Source organism: Oncorhynchus mykiss, chromosome 13, assembly GCF_013265735.2.
Source record: "Oncorhynchus mykiss isolate Arlee chromosome 13, USDA_OmykA_1.1, whole genome shotgun sequence".
Taxonomy (NCBI): Eukaryota; Metazoa; Chordata; class Actinopteri; order Salmoniformes; family Salmonidae; genus Oncorhynchus; species Oncorhynchus mykiss.
Window position 1 is genome coordinate 40,013,580 of NC_048577.1, and position 18,192 is coordinate 40,031,771.

Below are 18,192 nucleotides of genomic sequence, written 5' to 3' on the forward strand. Positions count from 1 at the left end.
AAAAAAAGAAACATCCTCTTACTGTTAACTGTGTTTATTTTCAGCAAACTTAACATGTCTAAATATTTGTATGAACATAACAAGATTCAACAACTGAGATATAGACTGAACAAGTTCCACAGACATGTGACTAACAGTCAGTATCTGGTGTGGCCACCAGCTGCATTAAGTACTGCAGTGCATCTCCTCCTCATGGACTGAACCAGATTTGCCAGTTCTTGCTGTGAGATGTTACCCCACTCTTCAACCAAGGCACCTGCAAGTTCCCGGACATTTCTGGGGGAATGGCCCTAGCCCTCACCCTCCGATCCAACAGGTCCCAGACGTGCTCAATGGGATTGAGATCCGGGCTCATCGCTGGCCATGGCAGAACACTGACATTCCTGTCTTGTAGGAAATCACGCACAGAACGAGCAGTGTGGCTGGTGGCATTGTCATGCTGGAGGGTCATGTCAGGATGAGCCTGCAGGAAGGGTACCACATGAGGGAGGAGGATGTCTTCCCTGTAACGCACAGTGTTGAGATTGCCTGCAATGACAACACGCTCAGTCCGATGATGCTGTGACACACCGCCCCAGACCATGACGGACCCTCCACCTTCAAATCGATCCCGCTCCAGAGTACAGGCCTCGGTGTAACGCTCATGCCTTGGATGATAAACCTGAATCCGACCATCACCCCTGGTGAGACAAAACCGTGACTCAACAGTGAAGAGCACTTTTTTGCCAGTCCTGTCTGGTCCAGCTATGGTGGGTTTGTGCCCATAGGCGACGTTGTTGCTGGTGATGTCTGGTGAGGACATGCCTTACAACAGGCCTACAAGCCCTCAGTCCAGCCTCTATCAGCCTATTGCGGACAGTCTGAGCACTGATGGAGGGATTGTGTGTTCCTGGTGTAACTCGGGAAGTTGTTGTTGCCATCCTGATACCTGTCCCGCAAGTGTGATGTTCGGATGTACCGATCCTGTGCAGGTGTTGTTACACGTGGTCTTCCACTGCGAGGACGATCAGCTGGCCGCCCTGTCTCCCTGTAGCACTGTCTTAGACGTCTCACAGTACGGACATTGCAATGTATTGCCCTGGCCACATCTGCAGTCCTCATGCCTCCTTGCAGCATGCCTAAGGCACGTTCACGCAGATGAGCAGGGACCCTGGGCATCTTTCTTTTGGTGTTCTTCAGAGTCAGTAGAATGGAGGCTAAAGAGGCTTTAGTGTCCTATGTTTTCATAACTGTGACCTTAATTTCCTACCGTCTGTAAACTGTTAGTGTCTTAACGACCGTTCCACAGGTGCATGTTCATGAATTGTTTATGGTTTAATGAACAAGAATGGGAAACAGTGTTTAAACCCTTTACAATGAAGATCTGTGAAGTTATTTGGATTTTTACGAATTATCTTTGAAAGACAGGGTCTTGAAAAAGGGAGGTTTATTTTTTTGCTAAGTTTGGTAGAATGTGTATACAATATCAATATGTTATACAACTACATGCAACATACTATATTTCATCAAGGCTCTCCCCTCCCCTCCCCTCCCCTCCTGTGTGTTCAGACTGAGAAGAGAGAGCGGAACGAGGAGCAAGATGACATAGAGAGTAATCTGTTGGTGCCTGCTGGGGTAACACTCAGATTGGTCACTCTCAACCTGAAGGTGTACCGTGCTGAGGACATGCCTCAGAGTACGTGTATATTCCTTCTTTCTCCATCCTCCACCCTTCTTCCTCCATCAGCAGCAAAGTGTCATTTAGTTCAGTCCAAAAACAACCTCGTGCCCCTTTCCTTATCCCTAAACCTCTTGTTTCTTCCACCTATCACTTCCCCCTTACCCCCTACCCCATTGGGTATGCATATTTCTAGGTAAAGGAAACGTGTAAGCAACATGGCAGACGTTAGTATGAACAGCCAACACCATATTGATTGCACGTATCTGCAAACACCAAGTGATGAAGTGTTCTTTTTGAATCTGGACATGTATTTCAAGTAATCCAACATTGTTATCAGTGGGCCTATTCTTTCAAAACGTTGGCTGAACGTCTGTTATTTTTTTATGTGAGTGTGTGTTAATATCCTTTCACTCCGTCTTACAGTGGATGATGCGTTTGTACAGACTGTGAAACAAGTATTTGGAGGGGAAGGCGATAAGAAAAACTTAGTTGATCCATTTCTGGAGGTCAGCTTCGCTGGCAAGAAGGTAAAGCTAAGACTGCAAGAGAAGGACAAAACGCCAAGTCATTTGGCAAATATTTTCAGATCTTTGGTTAGATGTTTGCTTAATGATGACATTGTTTTGGTTTCAGTTGTGCACCAAAATTATCGAGAAAAATGCCAATCCTGAGTGGAACCAGCTGATCAACCTTCAGGTCAAGGTGTGACCTAGCTCTCTCGTATTACTTGTAGTACACCACAAAACAAATGGATGATATGAATGGAAGCCAGACAAACACAACATGCTCTCATTTCCCTCTTTAGTTCCCGTCCATGTGTGAAAGCATCAAGTTGACTGTATTTGACTGGTAAGACTTTGGTTATCCTCCTTGGAAGACAGATACAGTGCATGTTTGGATGTCGTTGCTATAACGGTTTCCTGTGTATTACACTATCCACATTCATGTATACCTTCACTTTTAAATGCTGCTACTTTGAGTTTGAAGACATGGATCTCGTAGGAAAGTTTATTAACAACGTATTGAACTTTTCACAAAGGGATCGTCTGACCAGGAATGATGTGATAGGAACCACATTTCTAAACCTGACCAAAATAGCCTCATCTGGTGGTGAGATTGAAGGTATGGTATCGCTCTCTCTCACTGTGTGTGTGTGTTTGTGTTTGTGTGTGTGTGTGTTCCCTGTCTCAACCACATTGCATCTGTCCCTTCAAACAGATACGCCTGCAGAAAATTGCACCAATCTGTCATCTGAAGGTAAAGAACCATCATCTTTTTGTATGAGGCCTCCCTATAGGGTGGCAGGTAGCCTAGCGGTTAGAGTCTTGGGCCAGTAACCGAAAGGTCTCTTGTTGAATACCCGAGCTGACAAGGTGAAAACATCTGTCTATGTGCCTTTGAGCAAGGCACGTAATCCTAACTTGCTCCAGGGGTGCCTTACTACTATGGCTGACCCTATAAAACAACACCTTTCACTGCACCGATCTGGTGTGTGAAAATACAACTTGTTTTTATTTATTGCTTTTGTCAAACAGGGACAGCATTTGTAAATACTAAAGTTTGAATACAGATGTAGCATAGGCACCAGACCACGTTGTATTACCATGTCAAAAAATAAATATTAAAACGGGGGGAAATAACAGAAAAACAGCTTCTATCTCCAGACCATCAGATTGTTAAATAGTCACCCCTAGCCGGCCTCTGCCCAGTAGCCTACCCTGAACTTAGTCACTGTTTCTAGCCCGGCTACCACCCTGTACTCTAGCCTGCACCTTAGAGCCTGCTGGCCTACTGTATGTACATAGTCATTGAACACAGATCACTTGAACACTGTTTTACCCACTTCATATGTATATACTGTATTCTAGTCAAGGCTCATCCTGTATAACTACTTCTGTACACATGTTGTCTATTCATATACTGTCCATACTGTCAATACATACATACATACATACATACATACATACATACATACATACATACATACAGTATATACAGTATATTTATATTCCAGACTCATTCTGATATTTCTAAATGTCTTTCTTTAAATTGTTTTGGATTTGTCTGTATTGTTTTTGTATTGTTAGATATTACTGTACTGTTGGAGCTAGAAACATAAGCATTTCACTGCTTCTTCGATAACTTCTGCAACATATGTGCACTATCGCTCAGAGTCTGGTCGCCAGGCTAATTACACTGTACTTGGCAATGTACTGGAGTAAATACGACATTAATTCAAAATATCTGTAGCAAACCATTTCCCAAAGAGAACCTGCCTTTTTATTTCAGTGAGCAGTGGGGAGGCGGAGGTGGGTTTCCTCCCAGCGTTTGGGCCTTGCTACCTAAACCTGTACGGCAGTCCCAGGGAGTTCACTGGCCTCCCAGACCCGTACGAGGAACTCAACTTTGGCAAGGTAAGACCATCCCTGGGGTTGAGGACAAGTGCTTCAGCTCTGGTAAGATGTTTTGCTATTCCTTTTTCGTATTGTAAATATTTGCATATCTAACATGCACTTCTCTCTCACAGAAACATGCAATTATTAAGATTCAGAATGAAAAATTGTTGTAGAAAATCAGCTCTTGTAGATGAGAAAACGATGAAGCATTCACCCAGGGTTTATTCAATGGTGACCTGTGCAAGGGGAACCTGTTCTGGACGCAGCCAGCATTGGACTCTCTTAGACAAAAATACATTTTAGCTTATATAGGCAAGGAACATCTGGTTTAGATCAGTATTCTCTTTTCTGCTGAGTTTCTTGGCAAGCGTATCTAATCTATAAAACATACAGGTATCTAATTTATATACAGTATACCCCCCCTTCAATGTATAACACGTGGGAATGCCACATTTCATACTTCGATTCCTCAAATACAGATAGTTCAACTTGGGTAATAGCTTTAAAGCACACCGTACAGTTGTCTAACACAATTGTCATTAAGCTTAATTTTTCCTTCACAAAACTATAAAAAAAAATCTCAAGTAATTTCCTGTGTTGATAGGAACATCTTGTGTAGCAACACGATTACAGTATCACTGTGTTGTTTCATCTCTGTCCGTCTGTCTGTCTCTGTCTGTCTCTGTCTGTCTCTGTCTGTCTCTCTGTCTCTCTGTCTGTCTGTCTCTGTCTGTCTGTCTCTCTGTCTGTCTGTCTCTCTGTCTGTCTGTCTGTCTGTCTGTCTGTCTGTCTGTCTGTCTGTCTGTCTGTCTGTCTGTCTGTCTGTCTGTCTGTCTGTCTGTCTGTCTGTCTGTCTGTCTGTCTGTCTGTCTGTCTGTCTGTCTGCCTGCCTGCCTGCCTGCCTGCCTGCCTGCCTGCCTGCCTGCCTGCCTGCCTGCCTGCCTGCCTGCCTGCCTGCCTGCCTGCCTGCCTGCCTGCCAGGGTGAAGGGGTGGCCTACAGGGGCAGAGTCCTCATCGAGCTCTCCACTCAGCTGGAGGGCAAAGCTGACAGGAAGCTGGACAACATCTCCAGTGATGACATCCTGGTGGCCCAGGTACACAGAGGGGGTGGGATCCTGTCATAGCTGGGATATTGTTGTATGTATTAACAAAGGTCTGAAACAGGGGTGGTGTCAATTTCATTTGAAGGCAGTCAATTTAAAAAGTAATTTGAAATTCCAGTTCAATCATTTAAAAAAGGGCATCTATTTTACATGAGTTCTCAATAAAATGTAAGGTAGAAGCTATTTACTTCAAAAGTAATTCAAATTACCGGAATTGACTTCCTTCACTTCGAATTGACCCCAACCCTGGTACGAAACTTGCAAAACTTAGAGAAGAACTGATGAGAAATGGATACAGAGAAAGCTAGAAGGGAAAAGGTTACCCTCCTTCCAGATTTCTTGTGTGTAGACCAGTGTTTCCAAATCCAATTTTGATTTAGTCAGGCAATAACGCACCTTTAATGAATGTACACTGGAATGAAGCACCCCTGACCCCTTGTTTGTGCTTTCAGAAGTACCAGCGGAGAAGGAAGTTCTCGCTGTGTGCTGTGTTCCACAGCTCCTGCATGCTCCAGGAGCCCGGTGAGCCAATCCAGTTCGAGGTCAGCATCGGTAACTACGGCAACAAGCTGGACTCCACCTGCATGCCGCTGGCATCCACAACCCAATACAGCTGTGCTGTGTTTGACGGTGAGAAAACCTAGACTACACACCAGTGTTCTTCAGTCCTGATGGGTACCCTCCTGGTGTGCTAGCTATTGTTCCAGCCCAGTGCCAACACATTAGACCTTGATTAGACCTGATATTTGAATGTTTACAAAATATAGATTTTTTTAGCACCCATGCTTTGAGAGCATGTGTTTGTTTATCTATCAATTCTAAAGGCACAAGGCAGACCAACTATACACAGTCATGAATATGAAAACAGGAAAACATACAGTGCCTTCGGAAGGTATTGAAACCCTTTGACTTTTTCCACATTAAGCAAATTCCTACACACAGTAGCCCATAATGACAAAGCGAAAACAGGTTTTTAGAAATGTTTGCTAATGTATAAAAAATAAACAGAAATATCACATTTACATAAGTATTCAGACCCTTTACTCAGTACTTTGTTGAAGCACCTTTGTCAGCGATTACAGCCTTGCATCTTCTTGGGTAGGACACTACAAGGTTGGCTTAGCTGTATTTGGGGAGTTTCTCCCGTTCTTCTCTGTAGATCCTCTCAAGCTCTGTCAGGTTGGATGGGGAGTGTTGCTACACAGCTATTTTCAGATCTCTTCGGAGATGTTCGATCGGGTTCCAGTCCGGGCTCTGACTGGGGCACTCAAGGACATTCAGAAACCTGTTTTTGCTTTGTCATTATGGGGTATTGTGTTTAGATTGATGAGGGAGGAAAAAAAACTATTTAATCAATGTTAAAATAAGACTGTAACATAACAAAATGTGGGAAAAGTAAAGGGGCCTGCATCTGAATACTTTTCTGAGGACACCATTCATTCCTATCAAAAGTGCATTGCTGTTTCCAATGCAGTAGAGACATTCCCATACAGCAGGACTAAATTGTCAAGTTGTACAGGTATATACCACTCTGCAGCTTGAACTGAATATGACTTAGTTCTGTTTCTCCTGTAGGTAACCACTACTATTACCTGCCCTGGGCTGACACCAAACCTGTTGTCATCCTCACATCCTTCTGGGAAGACATTAGCCACCGATTGGATTCAGTCAACATCATCCTCTACATCGCAGACAGACTGGTGAGAAACACTTCCAACAAATCGACCAATCAAATAATCAATCAACCAATCATGGGATAATTCTCAGTTGTTGCAACTTTGTTATTTTGTTGTCATTTCTTCCAGGAATCCAACCTCACTTCTTTGAGAACAGCCATCCTTGCCAAAGCCTCAGAGGTGCGCTTGGCTGAGATCTGGCTCAAACTCATAAACCACATGATTGAGGATCTGAGCAAGTAAGACATTCATCGATCGTATCTCAGCTTATAATTGTTTCTTGCTAGGTTCTGTTAGCTTCCTTCTAACTTATCCTAGCTTCACGCTAGATTCAGATAACTTCATGATATTTTCTAAATGCTTGGTTGTGATAATTTCATGCTAGGATCTGGTAGCTTTGTGCTTGGTTATGATAGCTTCACCCTAGCTACACATTCGTTAGTTTCATGCTAAGTTCTGATAGCTTCATGATACATTTTGACAGATGAACACTAGCTTCTGATAGCTTTATGCTAGGTTTTGATAGCGTAATGCTAGGTTCTTAAAGCGTCATATAGGTTCTTAAAGTTTGAAAGCTTCTGATAGCTTCAGTATAGTTTCTGTAGCCTCATTATAGCTTCTGATAGCTTTCAGGTACCAGAGCTTGAGGGCAGGCCTAACCTGACGGCGCTGGACGTCCAGATTAAGAAGCTGCGTGATTCGGCTGTGGCCATCATCAGAGAGATGGCCAAACGCTTGAAGGAGGAGGCCACCGACGTTATAGCCACTCTGACAGACATCGAGGACTGGCTGGAGAGACTGAAACAGCTTGCAGAGGAGGTCAGGAGCAACAAGACATTGACATTCTCACAACATTCAGGGTTCAATAGCACATTGAATATTGGAATGTCCTTAAAGTAAGGGCGTGCCCTTATTTTGAGGGTGCCATGACTTGTTATAGGAGTGCCAAGCCCACTCAATTTGAACCAGCTTGTGAATTGAATTGTCTCTCTCTCTCTCTACTACTGTCAACGGAAAACTCTCTCTCTCCCCATCTCTTAATAATCTCTCTTTCATACCTGTCTTTCACTCTTCCCTCAGCCCCAGAACAGTATGCCTGACGTGGTGATCTGGATGCTGCGTGGAGAGAGGAGGGTGGCGTACGCCCGTCTCCCGGCCAATCAGATCCTCTACTCCACCTACAGTGAGCAGGCCTGTGGGAAATACTGTGGCAGGACCCAGACCATCTTCATGCAGGTACTAGGATGGAGAACAGACTGATACTAGTGATAGTAGTAGTAGTAGTAGTAAGTGTAGCAGTATGATAATGGTAGGGAAATTCTATGGCAGGACCCATACTATCTTAAAGCAGGTTTTATGATGGAGAACAGAGACTACTGATCATGCTACTACTATTGTCAATAGTATTAGTAATATTAGTGCTAATAGTAGTAGTAGTTGTTTAAGTAGTAGTAGTAGTAATAGTGGTATAATTAAGCAATAAGGCCCAAGCGGGTGTGGTATATGGCCAATATACTATGGCTTAGGGCTATATACAGGCACTCCGTGTTGTGTTATAGGAATTTTGTATTCTTCTTATTATTTTTACAGTAAAAAAAAATATTAATTCAGGTATTCTGTCCCCAAGTATTCACACAAATAAAAAAAAGTGATGTGATCATGTCTCAATGTAATCAAGGTATGAAAGTATTATTTTCAAATACAATCTCTTTTTGGAATTAGTTGTGGTCAATTTGCAGTGTACACATTATTCTAATTATGTTCCGGCTCCCAACCATCCGATTCGACAAAAATCAGCCCGCTGCTGAATCTAATTGCCTACCCCTGGTATAGTGCTATGATAATCGTACAGGAATACTGCAGCAGGACCAAGACAGACTTTATGCAGTTACTAAGGTATACAGAGTTAAAACTGATGCCACAGACATTGTTAGTGGATATTGAAGCGAAACTGGTTGAAATGACGTCATTATAATCAGAAACGGATTTATTTTCAAATTGTTTTTCTCAGTTTTGCCTGCTGGGAAGAGGCTCATAATCAATCAGTTTTGTGTCAATGTCCAATGACAATGTCTGTCAGAGTGCGAAGAGAGGAAGAGTCCAGGGGGCGGATCTGTTTAAACGCAGGTGCTTTGGTTTAAACCTCAGATATGGTATAAACATTCGGAGATAACATGCAGTTAGCTACTTGGCGTTTTCATAGGTGATGTACAGTAGGGTTAGATGATATACCGAATACCAGTATTTCGAAATAACCCAGGTAGGATTTTCAGTACCGTCAATATAATTTAAACAGTAGCCGGCTTGCTAAAGGTAGCTAACGCCAATTAGTGCTAGATATGAGAATCTGTATACCGCTAAACCACGATGTATAGTATTTAGTTTGGTTGTTTGTTTGTTTCGGCCAGTACCCCATGGACAAAAACAAAGGTGTGAAGATCCCTGTCCAGCTCCGTGTCAACATGTGGCTGGGGCTCTCTGCCCACGAGAAGAAGTTCAACAGCTTCTCAGAGGGAACCTTCAGTGTGTTCGCAGAAATGGTATTATTGTTATTCACATGGGTTTTGTGGCAATGCTTTATTTTGGTTGGTATTTTACCTGGTCTTTACTATGCTGACAAAATCTCGTTTCCCTCGCCCCCTCTTTCTCGCTCTCCCTTTTCACCCTCAGTATGAGAACCAGGCCCAGGTGTTTGGGAAGTGGGGCACCACAGGGTTGGTGTGCCGGCATAAGTTCTCTGACGTGACGGGGAAGGTGAAGCTGAAACAGGAGCGCTTCATGCCCCCCAGGGCGTGGGAGTGGGAAGGCGAGTGGTTCGTCGACCCCGAGAGAGGGTGAGAGTGACCTGTTGGCATGCTTAAACACACCCACGAACACATACACACTCATACTCACTCACACACTCATACTTATACTCATATCCACACACACTCACACAAACTAACTCAGACACACACACACACACACACACAGACGTTTGTGGACCCTGATAGATGGTGAGCGGTAGATCTCTAGCGCTATAAATAACTGAATTTAAGTAGAAACTTCCTGTTTTCATTGTTTGTTTTCAGTAGTTTACATTTCAGTTGGACTACCCCACCCAGACAAATCTAGCTTGGTCTGGCATTGCCTGTGGTTAGGGAATCATCCTCTTTCCGTCTCTATAGATGTGCAGGGAGTCATAGTACTGTGAGTACACAATAGTCCCACTTCCACCTCATCCACCCCACCTAATTCCTCATTGTTTGCCTCTGAGTCAGGAGTGCGCAACACCAGCCCCCTTCATAGTACTCCTATAGAAACACTTCCCCAGACAGTTATCTCATTGATTTGGTTGATTTGACCTTTCCCCAGACACAGTTACCTCATTGATTTGGCTGATTTGACCTTTTTCCAGACATTTCTTCAGTGGTTCTGTAATCCCACCTTCTTTCCACTAGAGCTGAGCATTCCTGGACTAAACTCCAGCTGCCAGTACTCTATAGTTTAGTGGGATCAAGCCCGCTATTTGTGATGTGTATGTCTGTGTTTGGTTTTACTATCCTTGTGGGGACCAGAAGTTGTGGTGGTTCATTTCTTTACTATCAAATGAGGAGAGACAAACTTATCAGACAAGTCAGAGATATACCTAAACTAAATCTTCAATAGTGAGAGCTTTGCAATAGCGATGACTTGTCGACGAATCACCTTTTCTAATGATCCTCTGAGAGCGGCGAGACAAAAGTACAAAGGTCTTTTAGAGCCAAGATACACCCCTTTCAAACTACATGATGAACAACAGATATATAGAATGGGTCACAAGGTTAAGATTTGTATGAACGATACCTATAATACATAGCAGACAGTATCTGCTGTGTCAACAGTTTTCATTGTGTAGAGACCAGTGTCTGGCCCTCCGACTCCGAACTGGAACCATCTCTCCCTGGTATGGTATAGAACAGAAACATTAACTCATGCTCTGGAATGTTCTTTAGGTTTTATCACCCAAAGACATCGTAAATCTCCTGTCAGTGTTATCTCCCAGAGGCCCATCCTCAGTAGAACACACACACAATAGCTATAAGAATATTCTATTCTGTCGAATAAAACAACCATTTGATGCAATAAAAGTATTATAACATAGTCTTGCAATTTTTCTCTAGACAAAGTCCTCACAGGGATAGTAAAACCAGGAACATTTTGACAAGTGGGGACATTTCGCCGGTCCCCACAAGGAAAAAGGCTATTTTAGGCTTATAGGTTAGGTTTAAGGGTTAGGGTTACAATTAGGTTTAGGGTTAGGTTTAGGAGTTAGGGTTAGGGTTTGGGTTAGGGGTTACGGGTAGGGGTTAAGGAAAATAGGATTTTGAATGGGAATCAATTGTTTGGTCCCCACAAGGATAGTCAAACAAACGTGTGTGTGTCTGTGTGATTCAGCCTGCTAACGGAAGCAGACGCGGGGCACACAGAGTTCACAGACGAGGTCTTCCAGAACGAGACGCGTTTCATTGGCGGGGAGTGGAAGCCTGCTGCCGACCCCTTCACAGACGTGGTGAGACAGAGCAAGAGACACACACTATTGCTAGAGACAACCCTGTCGCCTGCAACTCAGACCCCTCTATCTACAAGAGGGAAGAGATATGTAACACTGAGAAGTTAAGCTGACCCCTCAGTGTTACATTAATTCTCCTTCTGGGATGAAATTGTATGTTCTCTTTTTCTTACGAAAAGAGGCCAACGAAACTGAAGCCATTTCGTCTGTTTCCCTTGCAATTTGATCTCCTAGACTACGTAGCGACAGGTGCTCATCCCTGGATTCATTTTATGCACATATCACTCACTGTCATGTTTTAAGTCATGTTTCCCTTGTCAAGAGAGCTGCATATAGCCTGCGTACCATTCCACTTTTTGTCTCTCCTTGTCATACCAAGAATTGTATCTAAAAAATCAAAAACAAGTTTCTTAATAACAGTATAACAGTAACCTGGCCGAATGTCCAGTTTGGCATATGACACCGAGTACAAGGAATGAAGACAGGTCTGGATTTCAGGCTAAGCTAAGTAGTCTTGATGTTTTCAAACTGTGACGCCTATTGTTTCGATGTTGGGGAGTTTACACAGCCAGCTACCTTTTTCCACGATGGTGCTTGTTTCAGTGAATCCCATAAATATAGAGGCTTAGTTAAATACTTGATAGGAGACTGGAAACCAACGTGAATCAATCCCTCCGCACACAGAATACCCAGAGGGGAAAATAGAGTGCTACGTCCCTACTTTTATAAACAGTGTGTCTCTGTATTGTTTTGATGTTGTAATGTGGTGTCATTGTCACATGTTGATATACAGCCACTGTGTAATGTCGGAAGTGACTGACTGTGACTGTTCTGTGTAGAATGGGCAGAAGAGCCAGAGTCCAGGGGAGATAGAGTGTCCTGCTGGCTGGAAGTGGGAGGATGACTGGAGCTTCGACAGCAACAGGGCTGTGGATGAGAAAGGTAAAGAAGCACTGGAATTATTCTCCTTCATATCCATAGCCCAAATGCTAACACTGGGATTGATTGTATGGTGTACTGCTGTATACTTGTTTCAATCAATCAAATAATCAATATTGTTTAAGGATTCCGTTATCATATGTGAAACAATATGGCACTGTATAGTATACAATTTAATTGATAAACCTCTTTTGTACTGTATTTTGACTTTACTTATTATAACCAATATGATACTACAGTATAAAGCTGAATGTCCTCTGACTCTGTATACCGTTTGTCACTGTGTGTGTTGCGTACCAGGTTGGGAGTATGGCGTCACCATTCCCCCCGATGACAAGCCCAAGTCCTGGGGAGCAGCAGAGAAGATGTACCACATCCACCGCAGGAAGAGACTCTTACGACCACGCAGGAAAATAGCAGACACTAAAGCAGCACCCGAGGTGAGCGGAGGAGGAAGAAGAGAAGTGGAGGGAGGAGGGGGAGGGAGGGAGAAGGAAGAGGAGGAGGAAGTGAAGGGGGAGAAGGAAGAGGAGGAGGAAGTGAAGGAGGAGAAGGAAGATGAGGAGGTAAGGTAGGAAGAGCAGGAAGATGAGGAGGTAAGGTAGGAAGAGCAGGAAGAGGAGGAGGGTAGGAGGAAGAGGAGGAGAAGGAAGCGGTTATAGAAGAAGAGAGGAGGAAAATGTTTAGTGTGCAGGGTAGAGTGGAAGCATATGTCAATTTCGAGGGCTAAAGTTCTAGTTCTTACACACTGTCCACTGCCTCTCCGTTGACTCTACAGAGGCGGGATCCCGGCGAAGGCTGGGAATACTCGTCCTTGATTGGCTGGAAGTTCCACAGGAAGGAGCGTTCGTCTGACACATTCCGCCGTCGCCGCTGGAGACGCAAGATGGCTCCGTCAGATGGGATAGGAGCGTCAGCCATCTTCAGGCTGGAGGGGGCGCTGGTTAGTAACTTCTTCTGAGTTCAAAAACAATTGACTACACAGGAAGGCTACACAGGAAGGCTAGACTTAAACTAGACTCATACCACACATCAAAGTACATCAAAAGTGCTTCATTTGACAAATGTTGTTTTTTTCACCCGCAGAAGATTGACTATCAATCATCAATGTTGTTGCTATCCCAGCTGTGTGACTGGGTGGTGGAACTGGGTTGTGGAAATAAATAAAATAATCCTTTAGCTACAAAGTGTTAGGTTCTAGTTAAACAGAGTAAAAAACTCACACACGCTTATTAAAGTTCAAACCGAGTTTATTCACCCACTGGGTCATACAGCTGCATAAGACAAGGAACATATTCACACAAGCACGGGTATTTAACCATTTCTCCTATGCTGAGTCCCTTGTTACGCATCCGAACAGCCAATACACCTCTGTTGCCATCAAGAAGATTAGTGATACATGTTCTTCCTCACTTCATCTAACTTGACCTCTGTCCCAAAGGACTCACTCCTCCCCAACTCACGGCTGTCATGTTGACTTGTAACCAGACTATGTCTCTTCTCCCATAGGATCCCTGATGGCTAACAATAACATATCCTGACAGAATGTAAACGTTATACATTTCCCTCTCTCCCTCAGTGACATGAATACGTGTATTTCATATCTAAAAGTCAGAACCCATCAAAAGGCTTTGGGAAACCCAGTCCATGAAAACACAATGGAATTTGGCCAAGTGCCTTTCAGTGTGTTATCTTGATTATAATATCCTCTCATTATTCTCCTCCATCTGCCCCTTCCTGCCCAGTGATCCTGGTTGGCAAAGCACTCAAAAGGCACGGATTAGACCAGCGTTGACTCATGCCCTATTTATTTCAAATCAAATCAAATTTTATTCACAGCGTTGTGCTATTTGTGCTGCCGTACCATCCAGAAACAAACCCAAACTCCTAGTCCCTGGACACTTATGGAGATTCAAGAGGATTGGATAGATTTAAGCAATATCGTTATTGCTCCAGCAGGCTCCAACAGACTCTAATGAAGGCATTGCTAGTCCTGTTCTGAACTGGTCTCTCTGGCTGTGTTTACACAGGGAGCCCAATTCTGATCGCATTCCCACTTATTGGCAAAAGAGCTGATCTGATTGGTCAAAAGACCAATTAGTGGGAAGAGATCAGACTGGAGGTGTCTTTGTAAACTCAGCGTCTGTGTTTTGTCTACAGGGGGTAGATGTTGATGAGAAGGCCAGTAAGAAGGACGCAGCCAGACTGTTTGGTGCCAACACACCCACCGTTTCCTGTAACTTTGACCGTGAGTAACATTGACCCATGCCAGCTGATTGTAGACACTGATTAAGGGATTAAGGCTGTGGCCACACAGAGATAGATGAAAGAGTATGAAAAACACATATGCATTGGTCACAGTCCTGTTTGTCCATCAAAAAAGTAAACTAATTTACACATGTTGCATAGGAGTTGCATACTTAACAAGATGGACAACATCAGCATTTTTGTTGACAGATAGACATTCATCATCTCCTTTGTTCGTGAAGGTATGACTACACTAGAAAAAACACTGGGCCAAATGTTGTTGTTTTTTACGGACAATCTCTGTCTGGCCACAGCCTAAATGTTGATTTCTCCTCAGATTCCTCCACTCCACTGCCCTTCCTCTCAGGAAGTCTGGGCCCACACTTTTCAGATTACATTAAATCACTATCACTCTCTCTTCAGGGTCGTATATGTACCATCTGAGGGTGTATGTCTATCAGGCCAGGAATCTTATCGCCATGGACAGGGACAGCTTCTCAGGTGAGGAAAATCATAAAATGTAGATAAATGGAGAGCTCACTTTTTTGGGGGAATTTACCAAGCGGGTTGTTATATCCATACCATTTGTTTGTTAGCTAGTTCTTGAGCACCGTCCACATTCTCCTGGCTAGTACTTTTGAAACATCTAAGCAATGCTAGTGGGAACAAACTGGGTTGTTTCCACTAACATTGCATGGGGAAAGAGAGAGGTGGAGGTGGAAGTGTAACCCAATCCTCACAGCAGTTGTAATTGAACCACTAGCTGATTAAATCCGTTGATGACTGTGCTCTGGTCTTCTGCTTCAGATCCCTATGCCCATGTGTCCTTCCTCCATGTGAGTAAGACCACGGAGGTCATCAGGGCCACTCTAAACCCCACCTGGGACCAGACCCTCATCTTTAATGACATTGAGATCTATGGAGACCCCCAGACCATTGCACTCAACCCCCCCAACGTAGTGCTGGAGCTCTACGACAGTGACCAGGTGGTATGTACCCTATCCTACCCTCACTTACCCTACCAGTTGTAGTGTGTTAGAGACACTTACCAGCCGAGCACTGTACATACATGTGATACACTTATGTATGTGGTCAATGTGTGCGACCACCACTAAGTACATTTCAATGAATCCTGTGAGTCTGAGTCAAGTCAATACATTACGCCCGTCAATTTCCATCCACTGCCTGTTCACCTGGACTTATTCACCTGTGCCCTGTTAATCTTCTTAACGATCGGAATTCAGTCAACAGGACAGTTGTAAATCATGCAGCATGTTATGTCAAGATCGCAGGTTTTAGAGAAACAACAAATGTCGGTACATAAAAGTGTCTTATATTGGCTGAAAGCTTCAATTATTGTTCATGTAACTAAACTGACCAATTTACGGTAGCTATTACTGTGACAAAATGCCATGCTATTGTTTGAGGAGAGCTCCAAACAGCAAAACACTTTTTCACCGCGATAGGTTTGATAAATACACCTCTGAAGGTGACAAGTGTACTTAAATCAGAGCAAGATTTCAGAATGTATCATCCAACGGGTCCCATAGATACTGTAACATGAAGTGTCATTAAGTTAGATAAAATCCTTTTTCCTATCCTAAAAAGGTCCATATAGCATGCACAATCGATTTTGTATTTCTACTCGTTCAATTTGCAAAGAAAGGAATCTGTGAAAATCTCATCCTAAACGTTGTTTCAACCAGCCAAATCACGTTTGTATGTATTCCTCAGAGATCCTAGAAGGTAACAAGTCTTCACTATATCATTAGGGGTGTAGTGTATCCTATAGGACACCATATTTGGTCAGAGAGCGAAGCCTTCATGGCACGCCGATGACGCGGGCGGTCATCACTTGAACGACTGTATCTTTGTCAAATAAGCACCAATCGGGATCAAACAAAGCTAGCTAGATAGCCAATGAACTGGGATTTACGGGAATATCCGGAAACCATGTATGTGTCGTAAAATGTAGCTTCTAACCTTGTACGACAGCATGCCTTTTCATTTTAGAAAAAAATGATAAGGATATTCAGAGTTATTTTGTTGTTTTGCAAATGTTGAACTTATAATATGGCTACTAATACTTAGAAAGCTAAATCAAAGTCCAAATATACAGATTTGACGATATTCTTGCAGTAAAATGTAATATGAATGCGAATGTTTCCTTCACGATTTGCCCAAATGTACCTGGGGACTTCACACTAAAAGTATTGTAGTTCACTGATACTTCAAGTTTTCCATCTGAAACTTTGCACATACACTGATGCCATCCTGTGGACACTATCGGAATTACAACCAGAGTGATGGCTAGAGCTGTGACCTTTCTCTTTCATTTCAAAGATGGTAGTAAAAAAAAACAGTTGTTTTTTTCTTTGTATTTTCTTCTACCAAAACTAGCGTGTTAAATTCTCCTACATTCAATTCACATTTCCTCAAATGTCAGTGTTTTCTTTCAAATGGTACCAAGAAAATGCATATCCTTGCTTCAGGGACTGAGCTTCAGGCAGTTAGATTTGGTATGTCATTTAGGCGAAAATTGAAAAAAAGGGGGCTATCCCTCTCCAGCCCTGTCTATTTCAACAGTGTCATATTGTAAGTTCAATAATATTTTGATACCATTGTTTTTGACTAGTGCAAGCAGTTGATACCGATCTAGTTATCTGTTATTATTTTTCTTTTTAGCATGTATGTTGGAAGCATCTGTCCTTGTAGACAAAAAAGAAAAACTGTTGTGTTTGTGTTTTTCTTTACTGTTACTCTTGTACTATTAGCTAGTTATTTTTTAAGGTTTTACTTGAAATTATCTGGATATGTAGATGTTTTGCCTACTTTAGTCGAATGCACTGATTGCAAGTTGCTCTGAAAAAGAGTGTCTGCTAAATGTACTAAAGTGTAAATGTAGATGCTACATATCCCTGTGCTGTGTCCGACTCTCAGGGTAAAGACGAGGCCATGGGTCGCTGTACGTGCCCCCCTGTGGTGAAGCTGAACCTCGGCACGGTGGTCTCCCCCAAACTGCTGTGGTTCCCCGTCACCAAGAAAGGGCGCAGCGCAGGAGAGATGCTGGTGGCTGCTGAGCTATTGCTGAAAGACAAGGTAAAGTACTACCCAGCTAGCACACAATGTTCTGAGAACCATATGTTTCTTAGAGCTTCGTGGTCCTATGTTTATTCAGCATACAACCTTCCCGCAACTTTCTGGGAATGGTGCTGGATAGTTGCTTGGCCTTGGAACATTCTCAGCACATTTAAGGAAACTGACAAAACACTTTATTTTCTTGGAATTTCATTACTTTAACAGAACGTTTCCAAAAGTTCAAAGATGGTTACATTCAATTAAAATGCTGGTAATGTTCTAGGAACGTTCTCCAATTTGTTTGACATTGGAATGTTCTGCAATATTTCTGAGTACTTTCTTCAGTACTTCAGAATAACTTTTCTTACAGGTTTCCTCATGGTTCTATTTAAAGTCATGTTGTCACATTGTTTGGGGAACATTAAGAAAACGTTTGTTTGTAACGCTCAGAGAAAGTTTTTAGAATGTATGTTAAAAACATATACATTCCATTCTTCTCAGCATCAACAAAACTCTCTCTGTCCTCTGTCTTGTTAAGTGTGTTCAGGTGTGTTGGCCGTG

At 43.0% G+C, this 18,192-nt stretch overlaps 1 protein-coding gene across 1 annotated transcript in view; it reads left to right on the forward strand.

Moving 5' to 3' along the window:
- LOC110485171 (myoferlin) overlaps positions 1-18,192 on the forward strand; it is a 57,488-nt gene that overhangs the window by 20,302 nt on the left and 18,994 nt on the right. The window contains exons 12-34 of the mRNA XM_036941044.1: positions 1,549-1,675; positions 2,084-2,187; positions 2,294-2,362; positions 2,466-2,509; positions 2,700-2,782; positions 2,879-2,917; positions 3,950-4,074; positions 5,038-5,151; positions 5,613-5,790; positions 6,736-6,860; positions 6,966-7,075; positions 7,463-7,655; positions 7,917-8,072; positions 9,245-9,376; positions 9,507-9,670; positions 11,253-11,367; positions 12,207-12,309; positions 12,607-12,746; positions 13,085-13,249; positions 14,467-14,554; positions 14,977-15,054; positions 15,361-15,542; positions 17,494-17,652. Of these exons, the coding sequence (XP_036796939.1) occupies positions 1,549-1,675; positions 2,084-2,187; positions 2,294-2,362; positions 2,466-2,509; positions 2,700-2,782; positions 2,879-2,917; positions 3,950-4,074; positions 5,038-5,151; positions 5,613-5,790; positions 6,736-6,860; positions 6,966-7,075; positions 7,463-7,655; positions 7,917-8,072; positions 9,245-9,376; positions 9,507-9,670; positions 11,253-11,367; positions 12,207-12,309; positions 12,607-12,746; positions 13,085-13,249; positions 14,467-14,554; positions 14,977-15,054; positions 15,361-15,542; positions 17,494-17,652 (2,793 nt within the window). The remainder of the gene's footprint in view (positions 1-1,548; positions 1,676-2,083; positions 2,188-2,293; positions 2,363-2,465; positions 2,510-2,699; positions 2,783-2,878; positions 2,918-3,949; positions 4,075-5,037; positions 5,152-5,612; positions 5,791-6,735; positions 6,861-6,965; positions 7,076-7,462; positions 7,656-7,916; positions 8,073-9,244; positions 9,377-9,506; positions 9,671-11,252; positions 11,368-12,206; positions 12,310-12,606; positions 12,747-13,084; positions 13,250-14,466; positions 14,555-14,976; positions 15,055-15,360; positions 15,543-17,493; positions 17,653-18,192) is intronic.